Below are 22,213 nucleotides of genomic sequence, written 5' to 3'. Positions count from 1 at the left end.
ACTGTACTCTGAAGCAACATTTAAACTATACTCAGCAATATTGAATCATCATACTGTACATAGAGGAACAAGTTCCTGCATAGAGACCTCAATAACAACAACATTTTAATCTGTCAAGACTGCCCCTATTAGCTCTTCCRAATTTGTGCCCTCACTTGAGGTATTTCCACGCTGGAAAGAGGCAACAGTGACAATCTATTCTGATTTGAGTTCTGTGATATCTGTAAGGTTGCCTTGTATGATGTCATATGATTAAGTCTGCCTTTAAGGGCTTCAAACACCTTTTATTCTCTGTTGAAACCGCATAACTAATTCAATTAATTGCAGATTAAAGGAAACTGCGCTGCAGTTCCACTCGGAAAGTTTGTTGTCTAGTTATACAGAGGGTAAAAGGGCTAAACAGCCATACCTATCCAGGTAATAATAATAATAATGATGATGATGATGATAATGATAATAATTCCTTTTAACGGTAGTGCATTTGTTGCACCCAAGGTGCTACACAGCATAATCAAAAAGTACAAAAGAGGTATGGTGAGGTGGGACAGGGGTGGTTGTGGGGCTGCTGTAATGTGTAAGACAGGGGATGTTGATCAGCTCTTCCCTCGCCTGTCTTTGTGGAAAGAATGAAAGCAATGAAACCATGGCCCCTGAAGCTGCTGCACCCCCAGCTGAGACTGCTGTGGCCCCGGAGGCAACAGRTGAGACTGCTGTGGCCCCGGAGGTCCTTGGGACTGAGACCTCAGATGCCACAGAGGCAGCGGCCGAGGCAGGGGAGATCCAGGAGCCTTCTCCCTCGACTAGTGAGGCTGAGGCAGCCGAGAGTGCCACCAGCCCTGGAGAGGAGAAGCCTGATGTGAGTGACAGTTAGCTATTATATACAGTAACTGTGAAATAGCACGCTCATCATCACAAGCATGGGTCATTCCCCAGCCATCTATGGTCCAAGTCATCACTATAGGTATGCCACTGTTTAAGTGAACCTTTTCATCACCGTCATCATCATCATATTTATTATCATCGTCATTTTTATCATCATCATCAATATTTTCATATTTGTCAATATCATCATCAGTGTTTTCATCATCGTCGTCATAATCATCATCTTCATCATCATCAGTGTTTTCACCTTTGTCATTATCATGATCATCGTTATCATCCCATTCATCATTTCCGTGGAGATGCTTTCTGATTTCACATGTTTTATAATTATTACTTTGCAATTACCGACACCTTCCTTGTCATTCAATAATGTCCTCCTTGATTTTAAAACTTCCCGTTTTAAACCCTGGTACTTTTTGTTTTGACAATCCGCTCCACAACTCCCATTTCTTGTTTTATAACAAATCCGTACGTTATGACAGGATTCAAGTCTTAAATATGACATTCTTCTCTAACTCACTCTTGGTAAAGTCCACTGTGGGGTCTCCAGTGACATCTGCAGAGCCTGAGGGGGCTGCACCAACTGAGGTACGTGTAAGATCCTCCCCTTTGTCCACTCACYCCCTCCCACTACTGTTCTGTGACTCGGTTCTGTGAGTGTTACATCGAAGTCCAACTTATTTCAGTCGCCGGGCCCAAACCCTACCATCARCATTGTCAAAGTGTCATGAGGTTGAGCGATTGTCCGTGTCGAGAKTTTGTGAATAACTGATTGTATTGAGTGCATCATAGTCATCTTGGGTGGGAAATGTGTGTGTGTCTGTGTCGGGAATGTGATTGAAGAATTAGGGTGGCATTTTTAATGATCTACTATATGTTTCTGTTGAGATGTCATGCATGCACATACATAAAACATTTTGTTTTCTACTATTCTTGTGTATTCCAAAATATGATTAGTYCTCATGTTCTGTTCCTATGAGGCTGGTATGTGTTGTTTTATACATTGTGACAGACTTGTTATATTTGAGTGTATATTGTAGTGAACTGTTCAAACCTAGTCAAGGTTTGAACCCGGGTCAAGCTCTAGCCACATTACAAAGAGACACACTACATGACCAAAAGTATGTGGACACCTGCTCGTCTAACATCTCGTTCCAAAATCATGGGCATTGATATGAAGTTGATCTCCCCTTTGCTGCTATAACAGCCTCCACTCTTCTGGGAAGGCTTTCTGTATGGACCTCGCTTTGTGCACAGGGGCATTGTCATGCTGAAACKYGAAAGGGCCTTCCCRAAACTGTTGCCACAAAGTTGGAAGCACAGAATCATCTAGAATGTCATTGAATGCTGTAGCGTTAAGATTTCCCTTCATTGGAACTAAGGGGCCTAGCCCGAACCATGAAAAACAGKCCCAGACCATTATTCCTCCTCCACCAAACTTTACAGTTGGCACTAAGCAATGGGTCAGGTAGAGTTCTCCTGGCATCCACCAAACCCAGATTTGTCCCTCGGACTGCCAGATACTGAAGCGTGATTAATCATTAGTCCTGCCTGGCATTGTGGCATTGTGCATGGTGCATTGTGCATGGTGATCTTAGGCTTGCTCCCGACGAACAGTTCTAGTGCTGACGTTGCTTCCAGATGCAGTTTGGAACTCTGTAGTGAGTGATGCAGCCGAGGAAAGACGATTTTGACGAGCTACGCGGTTCAGCACTCTGCGGTCCCATTCTGTGAGCTTGTGTGGCCTACCACTTTTTGGCTGAGCCGTTGTTGCTCCTAGACGTTTCCTCTTCACAATAACAGCACTTACAGTTGACCGGGGCAGCTCTAGTACGGCAGAAATTTGACAAACTAACTTGATGGATAGGTGGCATTCTATGATGGTGCCACGTTGAAAGTCATTGAGATCGTCAGTAAGGCCATTCTAKTGCCAATGTTTGTCTATGGAGATTGCAACGGGTGTGGCTGACATAGCCGAATCCACTAATTTGAAGGGGTGTCCACATACGTTTGTATATATTGGGTATGTGCCTTGGGGAGTTGCTGATTTACGAAGGGTAATTACAATTGCTGTGTGRATATGGCTCTTATTGTCATGCTTGACATGGGAGTGGAGGAAATGTCTGTATATCCATTTACTTTCTTCCATGTGCCAACCATGTATCAAAACGACTTAAAAAAGATGAGTAGCCTTATTTTCATTCCATTGATTTTAGATTTTCCTTGATTTAGATGCTCTTTTTTTTTAAATCATTTCTTTGAACAAGAGTATATCCCACTGAATATAATAATTATATAATAACCACAGAATCTGTGCAGAATCTTGATACACCAAGATAGCCTTTACCTTGAAAAAATGGACCAAACATTTCCTTGCCAACACAGCAATGACTGGATGCAACGATTCCTCAAAGCCTGCATCTCAGTACTTCACGTTCTGCACTTGCATGAATGCTATACTAACAATATCAATGAAAAGGAGAACCGTTGTTATGTACGTACGTAATTGATGCAGATTAAGCTCAATATATCAAATGCAAACTCAATGCTAAAGGCTGTACTGAAGAAGCTTAGGTAGCTAGCTAGGTGCATTAAAACCTCTTTCTGCGCTTAGATCCTCCCAGTTGAAGAGGCTGAAAAAGCATCCCCCAGCGAAGCAGCTCCCCCGGTAACTATAACTTATGCCAAATTTGGCAAAAAGGAAGCTAAAATCATATTTGGCCGAGTGTCTTGCGTGAGTTTGAACCTCAAGTCATATTTTACAATGTTTTGTAGAATCTTAAACATTCAGTTGTATTTGACACAGTGTCTCATATAAGCTTTAAGGTTGAGTCATACAGGACAGAGTGGTATGACATTGAGGTCTGACTCACTCCAAAGTACACAGAGGATGCTATTAAAACAAACCCATAATCCCACAAACCTTGGATTTCATGTGCCATTCGAAATGAGCATTTATACTGTAGAAATTTCACTCAATGTATAGTGTGACATAAATTGTCACTTTCCATCATTAACTAAATGCCTCATCCTGTGGGACAGGGGAAATAATGTTTTTTRCAGACAACAGTATTCACCAAATTCTGGGTTTGTGTGAATAGCACCCAGTCWCATATGAGCTTGGCTATATCCCCAAACCCCTGTTCCATGTATTCCACATAAAGCTCCATGCTTAAAATCCCAGAATCGAACATAAATTGATAGTTARGTCACACAGTTATGCCACATTACAAATCATTATAGAGCATGATATARGGTTATAAATGATTTGTGAAGCATCTATGTAGTGTTTATGAAGCCTATATAAAGGCTTTATGAAGCCTTCATAAGATGCACTTTAAATAAAGCAGGACCCAGGTCCCTATAGCAAAGGAACCAATGCCTTGGGAAATGGAAATGTATCTTCAGCCATCAGAAGTCTCAACCTTTTGAATCTTGAAATTCCACAATGTTATATACTCTCATATACTGTACATATATGAGTTGAAATATCAAAATGCTATATTGATTTAGAAGTATAACAAATAGGTCACAGGCGGTTGGTGGCAGCTTAATTGGTGAGMACAGGGTCATAGTAATGGCAGGAACAGAATAAATGGAATGGTATCGAACACGTCAAACATGTTTTCCATGTTTGATACCATTCCATTCCAACCATTTATTATGAGCTATCCACCTGTGACATAGGTGTACACAAAATMAAATGAAACATACCAAATAACTTGAAATAACCAAACTAAATCTGGAGAGTCGAGAGAGGCCATCCTCGAGGCTTGAAAATATTTTMTTCCCCCAGATGTTCTTGTGATTGTGAATCAACTCTCTTTTGTACGTAGGAATCCGTTCCGACCCCGGAGGAAATGAAGGAGTCCCCTGTGGAGGAGACTCCGGTAATTATTATCCCAAGATTCCCAACCCKCATTCCCAAAACCCTAATATCCATGATCCCACATTTGCCTTATTCAACACAGCTCAGTAATTGGGACCTTATTGGGTCCTGTCCGAAAGTCCATTGATTCACTTAAGCCTGAAATAAGCTCCAGAAAATAGTCGTGATTTTTGTGGTTATACTTTACTTTCATATTACAAGGTATATGTTCTAAGAGCATAGTACAAGGGCATGAGGCATTCAAATGTAAAGGCCCACCTCAGAGGAAGTTGCTGCACTTATTRAGAGTAATTCCTGTCCTAGATRYGAAATMATTGTTTAGGTTCSACCTCGAAAACTGACGCAGGCTGCTAATACATATTCAGAAATTGGGGGTGGGAACGTTGTGGTGATTTCCACATGTAGCAGAGAAATAACAACAAATAAGTCACTGACTGACAGTTGGCAGTTTAACTAGCTAGCATGCTAACCTTAGCCAGCTAATGAAAGTTATTGTGAGCACCATTTTCAGTTAGCACAGGTGATAATAATGATTTCATAATATGAATACCAACCTACCGGTCAAGAGWTCTCAGCTAAACTGTGCCTATACGAGCTGTTGAAATGTTGAGGGTTGACGTTCGTCTGACTCTTGCCATTTGATKATTCCAGTGAAACCAAGTCAGTTTCTAAACGTCATTAATATTTGGACTGCACACAGACAGTGGTGTAAAGTACTTAAGTAAAAAATACTTTAAAGTACTACTTAAGTCTTTTTTGGGGGGTATCTGTACTTTACTTTTTATATTTTTGACTACTTTTACTTCACTACATTCCMAAAGAAAATATTGTACTTTTTACTCCATACATTTTCCCTGACAACCCAAAGTACTCGTTAGATTTTGAATGCTTAACAGGTCAGGGAAATGGTGAAATTMACGCACTTATGAAGAGAACACGTGGTCAACCCTACTGCCTATGGTTTGGCGGACTCACTAAACACAAATGCTTTATTTGTAAATAATGTCTGAGTGTTGGAGTGTGCCCCTGGCTATCCGTACATTTTAAAAACAAGAAAATGGTGCCGTCTGCTTTGCTTAATATATGGAATTTGAAATGATTTATACTTTTACTTTTGAAGTATATTTTAACAATTACATTTACTTTTGATACTTAAGGGTATTTAAAACCAAATACTTTTAGACTTTTACTCCAGTACTATTTTACTGGGTGACTTTCACTTTTACTTGAGTAAGTTTCTATTAAGGTATCTATACTTTTACTCAAGTATGACAATTCGGTACTTTTCCCACCACTGCACACAGACATGACCAAATAGCTATATTGTTTGTTCTCTCTGTTATCATTTCAGCAAGCTAGCTAGCTATATATCAATGCATTATCTAAATTGTACAACTATATATCAATGTATTATCTAAATTGTACAACTATATAGCAATGCATTATCTAAATTGTACAAATATATAGCAATGCGTTATCTAAATTGTACAACTATATATCAATGCATTATCTAAATTGTACAACTATATATCAATGCATTATCTAAATTGTACAACTATATATCAATGCATTATCTAAATTGTACAACTATATACCAATGCATTATCTAAATTGCGGCCGCAAATCAGCCATAGAAATAAAAAGAATATAAGCTCCGGTAATATGGATAGCCTAACTATTGAACGGTTTGGAGATTGCTCTTTAGGATTAATAATATGTTATGTGCAAATGTACAAACCCTGCACACCCACGGCACCGTGCCAAGCAAAACAAATTAGCCTAAAACGTTAATGGTCAAAACCATTCATCTTGGGGCGACGGGGGACCGGGGATCTAAAATGCAATCATATCACACAATTTTACCATTTATACTGAACAYAAATATAAACTCAACATGCAACAATTTCAAGTTTCAGTTCATATAAAGAAATCAGTCAATTGAAATAAATAAATAACGTCCTAATCTATTMATTTCACATGACTGGGAATACAGATATGCATCTGTTGGTCACAGATACCTTTAAAAATAAAAGAAATTGAGGCGTTGATCAGAAAACCAGTCAGTATCTGGTGTGACCACCATTTGCCTCATGCAGCGCAACACATCTCCTTCGTATAGAGTTGATCAGGCTGTTGATTGTGGCTGTGGAATGTTGTCCCACTCCTCTTCAATGGCTGTGTGAAGTTCCTGGATATTGGCGGGAACTGGAACACACTGTCGTACACATTGATCCAGAGCATCCCAAACATGCTCAATGGGTGACATGTCTGGTGAGTATGCAGGCCATGAAAGAACTGGGACATGTTCAGCTTCCAGGAATTGTGTACAGATGTTGCGACATGGGACCGTGCATTATTATGTTGAAACATGAGGTGATGGTGGCGGATGGATGGCACGACAATGGTCCTTATCTCTGTGTATTCAAATTGCCATCGATAAAATGTCATTGTGTTCGTTGTCTGTAGTTTATGCCTGCCCATACCATAACCCCACCGCCACCATAGGGCACTCTGTTCACAACGTTGACGTCAGCAAACAGCTCGCCCACACAACGCCATACACGTGGTCTGCGGTTGTGAGGCCGGTTGGACTTCTCTAAAATGACTTTGGATGCAGCTTATGGTAKATTCTCTGGCAAAAGCTCTGGTGGACATTCTTGCAGTCAGCATGTCAATTTCAAACATCTGTGGCATTGTGTTGTGTGATAAAACTGCACATTTTAGTGGCCTTTTATTGTCCCCAGCACAAGATGCACCTGTGTAATGATCATGCCATTTAATCAGCTTCTTGATATGCCACACCTCRCATTTTGGCTTAACATTTTAGAGAAATAAGCTTTTTGTGCTTTTGGAACATTTCTGGGATCTTTTATTTCAGCTCATGAAACATGACACCAACACTTTACATGTTGCGTTATAGTATTTTTGTTCAGTGTAAAAAAAGTTTTTTTATTTTTTATTCAGACTAGCTCAAATATAAGTGAAACTTGACAAATGTGTATTTGTATTTATTAAGGATCCCCATTAGCTGGTGCAAAGGCAGCAGCTACTCTTCCTGGGGTCCAAACATATTAAGGCACTTACATTACACATAAAACAAAAGATAAAACAGTACATCATATAACATTATTACATCACTATATATCTACAATAAAACATTTACAATACCACCATACAACAATATTACAATGTACGTGTGTGTAGAGTGCYTGTGATAGCATGCGTGTGTCTGTATCTGTGWGRCTCTTCACAGTCCKTGCTGTTCCATAAGATGTATTTTTATCKGTTTWWAAAAAATCTGATTCTACTGCTTGCATCAGTTACCTGATGTGGAATAGAGTTTCGTGTAGTCATGTCTCTTTGTAGTACTGTGCGCCTCCAATGGTCTGTTTTGGACTTTGGGGTTGTGAAGAGACCTCTGGTGGCATGTCTTGTGGGGTATGCATGGGTGTCTGAGCTGTGTGCTAGTAACAGACAGCTCGGTGCATTCAGCTTGTCAACACCTCTTACAAAAACAAGTAGGGATGAAGTCAATCTCTCCTCCACTTTGAGCCGTGAGAGAATGACATGCATATCATTAATGATAGCTCTCCATGTACATTTAGGGGCCAGCTGTGTTGCCCTGTTCTCTAAGCCATCTGCAATTTTGCTAAGTCCCTCTTTGTGGCACCTGACKACACGACTGAACAGTGGTCCATGTGTGACAAAACTAGGCCTGTAGGACCTGCCAGGTTGATAGTTTTGTTAAGAAGGCAGAGCAGCGCTTTATTATGGACAGACTTCTCCCCATCTTAGCTACTGTTGTATCAATATGTGTTGACCATGACAGTTTACAATCCAGGGTTACTACAAGCAGTGTAGTCATCTCAACTTGCTAATTTTCCACATTATTCATTACAATATTTATTTAGTTTAGGGTTTAGTGAAGGAGGTTTAGGGTTTAGTGAATGATTTGTTACAAAGACAATGCTTTTAGTTTTTGAAATATTTAGGACTAACTTATTCCTTGCCACCTATTCTGAAACTAACTGTAGCTCTTTGTTAAGTGTTGCAGTCATTTCAGTCGCTGTAGTATGTGTATGGTGTTGAATCATCCGCATACATAAACACACTGGCTTTACTCAGCCAGTGGCATGTTAGTAAAGATTGAAAAAAGTAAGGGGCCTAGACAGCTGCCCTGGGGATTTCCTGATTCTACATGMATTATGTTGGAGAGGCTTCCATTAAAGAATACCCTCTGTGTTATGTTAGACAGGTAACTCTTTATCCACAATATAGCAGGGGGTGTAAAACATAAGTTTTTCCAGCAGCAGAATATGATCGATAATGTCAAAAGCCGCACTGAAGTCTAACAAGATAGTCCCCACAATCATTTTATCAATTTCTCCCAGCCAATCATCCGTGATTTGTGTAAGGGCTGTGCTCGTTAAATCTCCTTCCCTACAAGCGTGCTGATTTTTTGGGGTCTATTTATTTACTGTAAAATAGCATTGTATATGGTCAAACAAAAACATTTCTAAAAGTTTACTAAGAGTTGGTAACAGGCTGATTGGTCGGCTATTTGAATCAGTGAAGGGGACTTTGCTATTCTTAGGTAGCGGAATTACTTTTGCTTCCCCCCAGGCRCGAGGGCACACACTCTCTAGTAGGCCTAAATTGAAGATATGGAAAACAGGAGTGGCAATGGATTATGATAATTTGCCAGTAAAAAATGACTAGTTAGGGTCATAAACCTAGTCTATTTCTAAATTTTCTCTTCTTAAAATCATATTTTAACCCTAACCTTAACCACACAGCTACCCTTAACCACACTGCTAAACTTAAATTAAGACCAAAAAGCTATTTTGTTTTCATGAATTTGCAGGGTATAGCCAATTTTGACTTTGTAGCTTCTTTATCTAGTAGAAACCCAAGTGTTGGATACAGAGCAGGTGTTTCTGATTAATAAAAATTGCCATACTGGTACTGTAGGTGGTAAGTAACATTTCAATAAAACCCAGCCCTGAAAGGAAACGCAGGCAGAACAATTTTATACATAGGAAAAGGCACGTAAATCTCATGGAAACATGTGAAGTCACACATTCGGATTAGGCACTTCAAGCCCAAATATATCATACATTGACGACTTACTGACTTAAATCGATGTGCAACATCCTGGGTAAGCTCTGGCCATCGTCTCTCAGCTCGAAAAAGTGTATTTATACTGGGTGTGGGTGTTTAACTATTCAGATTATTTTTTTTTACAAATTCACTTTGCTTTTGTATTGCCCCCCATTCCACGGTAGACGTTACGTAATTGCTTCCCATTTAGTATTGTGAACTGTCATTWATTGTTGCTGAACCACAAACAACTGCAACAATTATAACTCACATTTCTTGTGAATGCTGCCTTAACACCGCCATGACAAAATCTTTGAAAGTTATTCGTCGTTTTCTTATGTAGGAGGTTGCAACTTTACTGAGCGTTCAGATGGATAACTATTCGGTGAAGAACAGACATTGTACTTTGTAATGGAGAACAGGCACTTGTCTTAACTCTTGTTTGATCCGTAGCCTTATGGTGGTTGCTCTGCATCAATAACATCTCTTTGTCTGAACTGTAGGCATCTGTGGATGCTAAAGGTTCTCCTCAGGAAGACACTCTGGTAACAAACTGACTACTGAAAGTTGCATCCCCGTTATCCTCATCGTGGTGATGTATCTGATACCAGCGCTAGCACCTAGCATTATTGCTAACACTTTATTTGAATCTGCCTACATAATGTGATCATAATGATGACTTACTGTGCCAAACATTTTGACTAACATCTGCCTATAGCAAATGTACATACATTTTAGTTAGCAGTAGAAAAATGTATTGCGATGCGATCATGGCTGTGGTATTCCCATTTTTTGTGGATTAACTGTTGCCTTGTTCGTTTGACTTTGTTTGGTTGTTTTAAAAAAAATATCATTTTGAGTGACTTTCATGCCCTTTTGTTTAATTTCTGAATAGTTAAACACCCACACCAGTAGAAATGACAGACATGACAAAGCGAACGTCGCAAAAAGTTGTGGCATCTGATTTCCGCTACCTGATCTGTGAGATGTACTGTTATTCAAATTTGTTTCGCAACAAAAGTACCTGTTTATATAATTTGGGTTTAGGTAAAGTGTTACTGAATGATGGAAATGTTGCCTTGTAGCAGCAGCATGYTATCCGGATTGCTGCACAATGCTCAACATTATGAATATATCATCTACAAGCTTGGTATCAGACTTGTCCCCAAAACGGATCTCCTTTATAGGATACTGTTTTCACATATCGAAAACAAGCTTTTTGCTGTTAATATTTTCTATCAAAAGCCTACTTTCCACATCACTTTACTTGAAACAAACAGTAGCAAGTAGGTTTACAAGTTTGGGTGTTACACCAGTAGCACCATCAAAGACCTAGCCCACTGGGCAAACACTGCTTGGATCAACGTTGTTTCCATGTCATTTCAATGAAATTACATTGAACCAACATGGAGTAGATGTTAAAATGGCATCTGTGCCCAGTGGGAGATGATGATTTGGGCAGATAGTAGATTACAATGTTTGAAATAAATAAATAAACCTTGTGTAATTTTTCCAGATCCTGTTTGTTCATACATACATTGTTATCATCACTTATAACTTTAACCCTTAAATTCAAAAGTCAAAGAGCAGTTCTGATACAATTATGTTTTCGGTGTTGTTATAGACGGGTTAGCTGGCAACGTCACGGAAACGATGTGTACGCTTCAATGGGGCAGAAGTCTGTATGTTGTGATTCTGGATGGCGAGATAGCAACTATGACAAGAAGCAGCCACGTGGGGAATTGTAGGTGGCTCTTTTCAGCTAGTTGTATCTTGTTCTTGATACCATGTCTTGTTTTGAGGTGTCTTGACTGATGTCACGTCTATGCTAATTTGGCTAAAATTCATTAGCTAGCTAACCAACAATAACATTGGAGACGAAATATAGTTTACAAGTTGTCAATAACCTAAGCCAACCCCGTCTGTTTTGCCCTATAGTCGCGCACGCGGCGGTTTTGTTGCTAAACAACCAACCTGTCTATGCTCTATAGTTTTGTATTGAATAGTGCTGTTTTGCCGTATATATTTTGTATTTATATATTGTGTTGTTTTCTGGTGTTTACACTATCTTTTGCAGTGCTGCTAGTAGGGGAGACCAGGAGCAATTGTAACATTGGCCAATTGTAACACATTGAATTTTTTCAAACAGAAACAAGCTAGTGTGTTGAAACTCACTCAGTATATGCCAATTTAAGTTCTCTCCCTGCTCGAAATTGTTCAGTCAAATMTTTCACTATTTGCTTGTTTTAACATTTGCCCATAGGTTTTTAGGGGTGAAAGTAGTTTTTTCCACTACCTGTATATATTTTTTTTACTGCCCTGAGCATTAATGTCCAAGAATTCAAACTACCATAATTTTCATCACTATATGTTGGCTTAACACTGACAAGTGTCACTATTAGTGTCTCTTGCAAGGCACATAATGTTTTTTCATGGCTGCTAGGGTTGGGGTGCAATTGTAATGCAAGCAGCCAAATGTTGAAAGTGATTTTAACTTTAAGATGGTATTAATTATACAAATACTAACATAAAATAGCCTTGGGGTCCTGTAGAGTGCCAAAGAATTTAAAACAGTTATGATCTGTGCAACATCAGACTATTCAAGATGTTTTGAGCGTAACCGAATGGGGTTGTTACGGTAAACATTGGTTACGTACATAAAAATACTTATATTTATTGAAAAATCATTACATACTGTATGTCTATGATATGATAATTCATGAACTCGAATGTTTTTTAAGTTAAGTGAGTTTATTTGATTTATTTTTTTAGGTGTTACATTTGACCCCAGCTACTGCTACACTTCCTCTGGCACGGGGAAAATGTAACGTCCAGACTTTTTGGATTCAAATCAATATTGTGATCGGACGGTCTTATGTAAATGGTATGAAGGAGACAGATGTACATAACTTGCCTAGTTTCAAGTAGTCTTTGAGCAGTAGAGAAAATACCCCAAAAATCTCCCAAACTTCTCACATTATGAACTGTAAAATAATGTTGTCACCTTATTGTTTATTTGTTTATTTTTTGTATTTTTTATTTWATTTATTTTTTTACTGTGTATTCATTTGTGGTGATCGCTTCCATACTGTATTTGTTGGAAATTACATTTCCTATCAAATGCCATACAGATCGATGACAATCTAATTCCATTTGAGTGGGAATCTATTCCCACCTTTATAAATGCCTCTTTTCTGAATATCATAGAACGGAATAATCCCCCATATTTTCAACGGTATAAGAATAAGAGCAAACTCATTTGTCCTCATGCGCTGAGGTGCTCTGACTCATTGAATAAATCAAATCGAATAATTGTATTTGTCACATGCGTCAATTACAACAGGTGTAGTTAGACCTTACAGTGAAATGCTTACTTACAAGCCCTTAACCAACAATGCAGTTTTAAGAAAAATAATGTTTAGTAAAAAATAGATAAGTAAAAATAATTATAATAATTACAATTAATTAAAGAGCAGTCGTAAAATAACAGTAGCGAGGCTATATACAGGGGTGCCGGTACAGAGTCAATATGCAGGGACACCGGTTAGTCGAGATAATTGAGGAAATATGTACATGTAGGTAGAGTTAAAGTGACTATGCATAGATAATAAACAGAGAGAAGCAGCAGAGTAAAGAGGGGGGGGAGGCACAATGCAAATAGTCTGGGTAATCATTTGATTAGCTGTTCAGGAGTGTTATGTCTTGGGGGTAGAAGCTGTTAAGAAACCTTTTGGTCCTAGACTTGGCACTCCGGAACCGCTTGCCGTGTGGTAGCAGAGAGAACAGTCTATGACTAGGGCTGGAGTCTTTGACAATTTGTAGGGCCTTCCTCTGACACCGCCTGGTATAGAGATCCTGGATGGCAGGAACCTTGGCCCCAGTGATGTACTGGGCCGTTCGCACTACCCTCTGTAGTGCCTTGCGGTCGGAGGCCGAGCAGTTGCCATACCAGGAAGTGATGCAAACAGTCAGGATGCTCTCTGGTGCAGCTGTAGAAATTTTTGAGGATCTGAGAACCCATGCCAAATCTGTTCAGTCTCCTGAGGGGCAATAGGCTTTGTCGTGCCCTCTTCACAACTGTCTTGGTGTGTTTGGACCATGATAGTTTGTTGGTGATTTACATTTACATTTTACATTTAAGTCATTTAGCAGACGCTCTTATCCAGAGCGGTGATGTAGACAGTGATGTAGACAGCAAGGAACTTGAAGCTCTCAACCTGCTCCATTACAGCCCCTTCGATGAGAATGGGGGTGTGCTCGGTCCTCCTTTTCCTGTAGTCCACAATCATCTCCTTTGTCTTGATCACGTTGAGGGAGAGGTTGTTATCCTGACACCATACTGCCAGGTCTCTGACCTCCTCCCTATTGGCTGTCTCAACGTTGTCGGTGATCAGACCTACCATTGTTGTGTCATCGGAAAACTTAAAGATGGTGTTGGAGTCGTGCCGAGCCATGCAGTCATGAGTGAACAGGAGGGGACAGAGCACGCACCTGAGGGACCCCCATGTTGAGGATCAGTGTGGCGAATGTGTTGTTACTTACCCTTACCACCTGGGGGCGACCCGCCAGGAAGTCCAGGATCCAGTTGCAGAGGGGGGTGTTCAGTCCCAGGGTCGTTAACTTATTGATGAGCTTTGAGGGCACTATGGTGTTGAACGCTGAGCTGTAGTCATTGAATATCATGCTCACATAGGTGTCCCTTTTGTCCAGGTGAGAAAGGGCAATGTGGAGTGCAATGGATATTGCATCATCTGTGGATCTGTTGGGGCGGTATGCAAATTGGAGTGGGTCTAGGGTTTCTGGGATAATGGTGTTGATGTGAGCCATGACCAGCCTTTCAAAGCACTTCATGGCTACAGACGTGAGTGCTATGGGTTGGTAGTCATTTTGGCAGGTTACCTTAGTGTTCTTGGGCACAGGGTCTATAGTGGTCTGCTTGAAACATGTTGGTATTACAGACTCAGTCAGGGACAGGTTGAAAATGTCAGTGAAGACACTTGCCAGTTGGTCAGTGTATGCTCGAAGTACACGTAATCCGTCTGGCCCTGCGTAATCCGTCTGGCCCTGTGAATGTTGACCTGTTTACAGGTCTTACTCACATCGGCTATGGAGAGCATGATCACACAGTCGTCAGGAACAGCTGGTGCTCTCATGCATGTTTCAGTGTTGCTTGCCTTGAAGTGAGCATAGAAGTAGGTAGGCTTGTGTCAGTGGGCAGCTCACGGCTGTGCTTCCCTTTGTAGTCTGTAATAGTCTGCAAGCCCTGCCGCATCCGATGAGCATCGGAGCCGGTGTAGTATGATTCAATCTTAGTCCTGGATTGGCGCTTTGCCCATTTGATGGTTCGTCGGAGGGCATAGCGGGATTTCTTATAAGCTCCTTGAAAGCGGCAGCTCTACCCTTTAGCTCAGTACGGATGTTGCCTGTAATCCATGGCTTCTGGTTGGGATATGTACGTACAGTCACTGTGGGGATGATGTCATTGATGCACTTATTGATGAAGCCAGTGCCTGATGTGATGTACTCCTCAATGCCATCGGAACAATCCCGGAAAATGTTCCAGTCTGTGATAGCAAAACAGTCCTGTAGCTTAGCATCTGCTTCAGCTGACCACTTTTTTATTGACCAAGTCACTGGTGCTTCCTGCTTTAGTGTTTGCTTGTAAGCAGTAATCAGGAGGCTAGAATGATGGTCAGATTTGCCAAATGGAGGGCGAGAGAGAGGTTTGTACTTATCTCTGTGTGTGGAGTAAAGGTGGTCTAGAGTTTTCTCCCTCTGGTTGCACATTTAACATGCTGATAGAAATTTGGTAAAACGGATTTAAGTTTCCCTGCATTAAAGTCCCCGGCCACTAGGAGTGCCGCTTCTGGATGAGCGTTTTCCGTATACAGCACATTGTGTCCGGTCTTAGTGCCAGCATCGGTTTGTGGTGGTAAATAGACAGCTACGAAGAATATACAGTTGAAGTCAGATGTTTACATACAGTTAGGATGGAGTCATTAAAACTCGTTTTTCAACCACTCCCCACATTTCTTGTTAACAAGCTATAGTTTTGGCAAGTCGGATAGGACATCTACTTTGTGCATGACAAGTAATTTTTCAAATAAATGTTTACAGACCGATTATTTGACTTATAATTCACTGTATCACAATTCCAGTGGGTCAGAAGTTTATATACACTAAGTTGACTGTGCCTTTAAACAGCTTGGGAAATTCCAGAAAATTATGTAATGGCTTTAGAAGCTTCTGATACGCTAATTGGCATCATTTGAGTCAATTGGAGGTGTACCTGTGGATGTATTTCAAGGCCGACCTTTAAACTCAGTGCCTCTTTGCTTGACATCATGGGAAAATCAAAAGAAATTAGCCAAGACCTCGAAAAATAAATTGTAGACCTCAAGTCTGGTTCATCCTTGGGAGCAATTTCCAAACGCCTGAAAGTACCACGTTCACCTGTACAAACAATAGTACGCAAGTATAAACACCATGGGACCACACAGCCGTCATACCGCTCGGGAAGGAGACGCGTTCTGTCTTCTTGAGATGAACTTACTTTGGTGCGAAAAGTGCAAATCAATCCCAGAACAACAGCAAAGGACCTTGTAAAAATGCTGGAGGGAACAGGTAAAAAAGTATCTATATCCACAGTAAAACGGACTGGTGCACTTCACAAAATAGATGGCATCATGAGGCAGGAAAATTATGTGGATATATTGTAGCAACATCTCAAGACATCAGTCAGGAAGTTAAATGGGTCTTCCAAATGGACAATGACCCCAAGCATACTTCCAAAGTTGTGGCAAAATGGCTTAAGGACAACAAAGTTAAGGTATTGGAGTGGCCATCACAAAGCCCTGAACTTAATCCTAGAGAAAATTTGTGGGCAGAACTGAAAAAGCATGTGCGAGCAAGGAGGCCTACAAGCCTGACTCAGTTACACAAGCTCTGTCAGGAGGAATGGGCCAAAATTCACCCAACTTATTGTGGGAAGGTTGTGGAAGGCTACCCAAAACGTTTGACCCAATTAAACAATTTAAAGGCAATGCTACCAGATACTAATTGAGTGTATGTAAACTTCTGACCCACTGGGAATGTGATGAAAGAAATAAAAGCTGAAATAATTCATTCTCTCTACTATTATTCCGACATTTCACATTCTTAAAATAAAGTGGTGATCCTAACTGACCTAAAACAGGGAATATTTACTACGATTAAATGTCAGGAATTGTGAAAAACTGAGTTTAAATGTATTTGGCTAACGTGTATGTAAACTTCCGACTTCAACTGTAGATGTAAACTCTCTTGGTAAATAGTGTGGTCTACAGCTTATCATGAAATAGTCTAACTCAGGCGAGTAAAACCTCGAGAATTCCCTGCTATTAGATTTTGTGCACCAGCTGTTGTTTACAAATATACATAGACCGTCACCCCTTGTCTTACCAGAGGCCCCTGTTCTATCCTGCCGATGCAGCGTAAAACTCACCAGCTGTGTGTTTTTCATGTTGTCGTTCAGCCACGAATCGGTGAAACATAAGATATTACCGTTTTTAATGTCCCGTTGGTAGGATATACGTGATCGTAGTTCGTCTATTTTATTATCTAGTGATTGTACGTTGGCTAATAGGACCAATGGTGAAGGCAGATTACCCAGTCGCCATCAGATCTTTAGAAAGCACGTACGTCCCAATGTCTCTGTCTCTTTCTACTGCGAATGACGGGGATGAGGGCCTTGTCGGGTGTCTGAAGTAAATCCTTTGCGTCCGACTCGTTAAAGAAAAAATCTTCTTCCAGTACGAGGTGAGTAATTGCTGTCCTGATGTCTAGAAGCTCTTTTCGGTCATAAGAGACGGTGGCAGAAACATTATGTACAAAAAAGTAAGTTACAAATAACGCGAAAAAACACACACAATAGTACAATTGGTTAGGGGGCCTTAAAACAGCAGCCATCACCTCCGGCGCCATTGTACAGGATGAGAACATCCGCTGATGACTGGAATACTGCTTGTCGTTAGGGCTGTTGACTTTTTGGTGGTCATCATCACGGTTGTGAACTTACCCACCCCTATTTTATCTTATTGTTAGCTGCCTTGGACAGCTCCACTCCCTTTGCATATTATGTTTTTAAAAGTGAATATGCTACAAAATGTTGGTGCAAACTGTAAATATCTTACCGGTATGTCAGTATACAATGAAAAAATATAATTGGGACCCAGTATTTCTCTTGGTCATGTCCACTGATCCCTCATCGCCTTTCCTTGATGACCTTCGAGGTCTGGTTGCCACCATGTTGTTTACACATGTTGTTTTTGATTAGTGGTCATGAAGGAAAAGAGAGAAGGAAAGGAAGCTTTTTTAGAACTATTGGGATGTACTGTAGCCATTGATGTAAACATGGACGGTATTCATGAAAATAGACACTGAAATGTCAACATATTAATCCAATGAAACCAAGTTTGGAAACTATGTGGAACTGTAGTGTGATAATCATTCTATTTATTTCTTGAAGAATATGTTCACTGCCTATGCCTATGTTTTAGCATGTATAAATGTGTGGACTTGTGTGTGTTATTGTGTCTCGTTAACGGGTTTCTTTCCTCACCAGGAGAAGATGCCTATTCCCTCAGTGGTGATTGAGCCAGCCTCCAGCAACGAAGGTGACGATGACCGCGACATTATTGACATTTCCCCAACGACCATCAGCGACAACGGAGTGACACCGGACACCCAGGCGGCCAAAGAAATCACCACCTCTGACAGCCCACCGGGACTCCCTCCTGGCTTCCTTTACAAGGTTTTCCCTGGTCCACACACACACACACACACACTCTAACCCACTATACTCCTTTTTTGTGTCAGTCTCCCTCTCACTCTTGCCCTCTCACACACACGCACACACACAAACACCCACAAGAGCTCCCTGATTCACACTATAAGGCTGACCCGAATTGTACTGTGCTGGCTAGGTAGGATATTTTCTTTTCAGTTGGTCTTTCCAGCGACTGTGGTGGATTCATAACCAGGCTTGCCCAATACAGCTGGGCTTTGCTAGGTTTGGCCCTATAGTGTGAAACTGGCAACACTCAAAATAGAATAACTGTATTTTGTTGTATACCGTTATCAACACACACTTAGATGRATGCACACACACACACACGCTCTCATGCTGTATTATGAACTCCTATCCTGTAGGTGGAGACTCTGCATGACTTTGAAGCTGCAAACTCAGACGAGCTGGAGCTGAAGAAAGGTGACGTGGTTCTGGTTGTTCCCACGGCTACAGCAGAGGATCAGGTGAGGAAAAACTCTGTATTCACACTGTATTAAATCAGCTTTAAAATTCTAAAAACTCTATATTAACCCTGTACAAATACTGAGCACTTCACGTCCATAGAATATCAGAAATATGGTATAAAATAGAGTGGATCTCAGATCATTGGTAAGTAAAAAAACAAACACAGCATCCCAGTACAGTGACCTGATTCCATGTAACAATATGCCAGATGATCCACTTGGTGGAGCCATAACCATATTGCTTATGCCTCATAGATCTGTGAACACTGAAAGGATAGGCTTTTGTAGAAGTAAAAGGACCGAAATAGAGCTGGGTCCTTGTCTACCTAACACATACACAAATAGAGTAGATTAGCTTTATGTTAGCTACCAGCCTAGTACACAGGCATATCCATGGCCAATCAAATTCACCCCTTGCCTCACTTTCTCTATGTTTTCCAGGATGCGGGTTGGCTTACAGGTATCAAGGAAAGCGAATGGTCGCACCTTGGGGCCAGTGCCCACAAAGGACTCTTCCCAGAAAACTTCACACAGCGCTTGGAGTAACCATCTGAGCCCGGAGAAAAGAGTCGTGGGGGAGGTGAAGGGGCCTGTGTTCTCCAGACAATGTCTAGCCGATCGTCTGCTAACCCGTCTGTGACCTTGTCTGCAAGACAGACCAAGGCCGTCACTAATAGAGGAAATGACACAAACAATCAACAAAAAACAAAACCAAGTGTGGATAAACACTAGTACCTGCTCGGAGCATAACGAAAAATAACATGAGCATGATGCGATAGTATGGTCTACCCTTTTTTTGTTTGTTAACCTTTAAGCAGCAGCGAATTGATGTGTGCTTTGTTGGAAGTGGGGTGACCTCCACATGTAAATCCCTTGATCTCCACATGTAAATCCATATCTGTTTCAAGGATAAACTAAAATGAGAAATTCCTCCTGAAGAAAAAAAAAAGTTACCTTACCTTCTCTGCACCAAGTGTATTGTATTGATTTTGTTGCTCTGCAGCGGAATTTCGAAGAATCTGTAGTGCTATGATCTATCTAACTGTTCTTAAGTGTTACTTTAAGTGTTTTCTTTCTGACATTTCAGCCATAAATGTTACCTTGCATCATTGTTAGTGTTCTCTTGTAGTGTCATGGCTGTATGTGGTGCGGCTGTAGTGATTCTTTTTTTGGGGAGTACTCCGTGTTGACTTTGTTCATTGACAAGACATGCTGTGCTCTTGCCCGAACAACAACATAATTGACGTTGAAATTCTGAGCATTGGAATGGGACGTCCGATGAGTTTCCAGCATGAAAAATGATGTTAGTGATGAAGCTGAGATCCAGGAACTGGCAGATGCAGCTTTCTCAAAGTAAAAAAAGAACACTGTAGCTCCCCAACATAAAACGTTAATGTGTATATCCTTATACCTTATATCTGCAATTACATATATACAAGAAACCAAGTCAACCAGTGGAAAGACATATGAAGTTATTTATTTGTGAATGAAATGTTATGATAAATTGTATTTATTTAACTTTATATTTTTAAAGTCTAAGATCACTGGGAAGGTGCTGGGAGAGAAATCAGATATGCAATCTATGTAATTGGTTTATATACTGTAGGGTCACAATAGTCCAACTGTTCAGTATAGCAATGAATATGACGTCACTCCTGTTTTCGTACAGTTAGCCCTCACTGTATAACCTTTTTTTGTGATATACATATCTGTGATTATTTATCTAAAGGTGAATAAAGAATAGTTAATATGTTACAGCTCCTCGTTGATTGGGAATTATTTAAACATCTGGTTCAAATACATGCGTATTTAAGTATTTGTACTTAAAATACTTATTCTCTGGCCAAATCAACTACTTCTATTTGAAGTATTTGAAAGTATTTTTCTAATAATTTCCTCTAAATACTATTTGAAACTATTTTCAAATACTTGTTTCCAAATACCCTGGAGGACCAAACAGACCGGGGTACAAATGCATGGAGTATTTAAATATTTGTATCTGGAAATACACTTGTATCTGAAAATACATGTCAATACTTTCCAAGTGTATTTCCAAATACATTCCAATATTCAACTAGTATTTTTTCAAAGAAAAATATCCAAATACGATTTTTGTTGTACATGAAAAACAGGAACTTGTGAGTTGCACAGTGTGGCAGGGTCAACGACATTCAATTTACTGCACTTGCGAGAGTCAGACAATACCAAATCAAAGAGCCTACATACTGTAGATGAAGAGCTCCAGAAACAGCTTCTCCAATATATATTCCCGATCACGCTGTGTAGGTGATGTTATGGCAACGTTGTGTCGCACTGACCTGCTCATGAGCAGCCCGTCAAAAATCAAAGGCACTCCTTCGATATAAAGTTGAAGTAATAACATGTTCAGCTTAAGGCTGAAAATGATCAACTAAGGACAGATCAGCTTCAATACTAGATCAGCTTCAATATTGCAGATGAAGTAGAAGCCACAATTTCAGATTATAAACTTTTACTCAATTTTACGGACACAGTATATTATACAATAGTTACACTACCGGTCAAAAGTTTTAGAACACCTCCTCATTCAAGGGTTTTTCTTTATTTTTTTAAATGTTCTACATTGTAGAATAATAGTGAAGACATTAAAACCACCAACAACACATGGAATCATATAGTAACCAAAAAAGTGTTAAACAAATCAAAATCAATTTTTTTATTTGAGATTCTTCAAATAGCCACCCTTTGCTTTTCACACTCATGGCATTCTCTCAACCAGCTTCACCTGGAAAGCTTTTCCAACAGTCTTGAAGGAGTTCCCACATATGTTGAGCACTTGTTGGCTGCTTTTCCTTCACGCTGCGGTCCAACTCATCCCAAACCATCTCAATTGGGTTGAGGTTCGGGTGATTGTGGAGGCCCATCTGATGCAGCACTCCATCACCCTCCTTCTTGGTCAAATAGCCCTTACACATCCTGAAGGTGTGTTGGATCCAAAAATCTCAAAATTGGACCGATTTCCACCGGTCTATCGTCCATTGCTCGTGTTTCTTGGCCCAAGCAAGTCTCTTC

The 22,213-nt window shown here is 40.3% G+C and overlaps 1 protein-coding gene across 5 annotated transcripts in view; it reads left to right on the top strand.

Moving 5' to 3' along the window:
* Positions 1-20,919, top strand: part of amph (amphiphysin) — a 151,153-nt gene extending 130,234 nt beyond the window's left edge. For 3 of the 5 annotated variants that reach the window (XM_023977635.1, XM_023977634.1, XM_023977632.1), the window contains 7 exons: positions 626-856; positions 1,414-1,470; positions 3,497-3,550; positions 4,719-4,772; positions 18,474-18,662; positions 19,061-19,162; positions 19,604-20,919. In XM_023977635.1, the coding sequence (XP_023833403.1) occupies positions 626-856; positions 1,414-1,470; positions 3,497-3,550; positions 4,719-4,772; positions 18,474-18,662; positions 19,061-19,162; positions 19,604-19,708 (792 nt within the window). In that variant the 3' untranslated portion in view covers positions 19,709-20,919. The remainder of the gene's footprint in view (positions 1-625; positions 857-1,413; positions 1,471-3,496; positions 3,551-4,718; positions 4,773-18,473; positions 18,663-19,060; positions 19,163-19,603) is intronic. The other 2 variants (XM_023977633.1, XM_023977636.1) reach the window with 2 other exon arrangements.
* Positions 20,920-22,213: the final 1,294 nt, after the last annotated feature.

The sequence above is a fragment of the Salvelinus sp. IW2-2015 genome, linkage group LG32 (genome assembly GCF_002910315.2).
Source record: "Salvelinus sp. IW2-2015 linkage group LG32, ASM291031v2, whole genome shotgun sequence".
NCBI lineage: Eukaryota > Metazoa > Chordata > Actinopteri > Salmoniformes > Salmonidae > Salvelinus > Salvelinus sp. IW2-2015.
The sequence above is the reverse complement of the archived record's forward strand: the minus strand, read 5'-3'. Positions and strand labels throughout refer to the sequence as shown.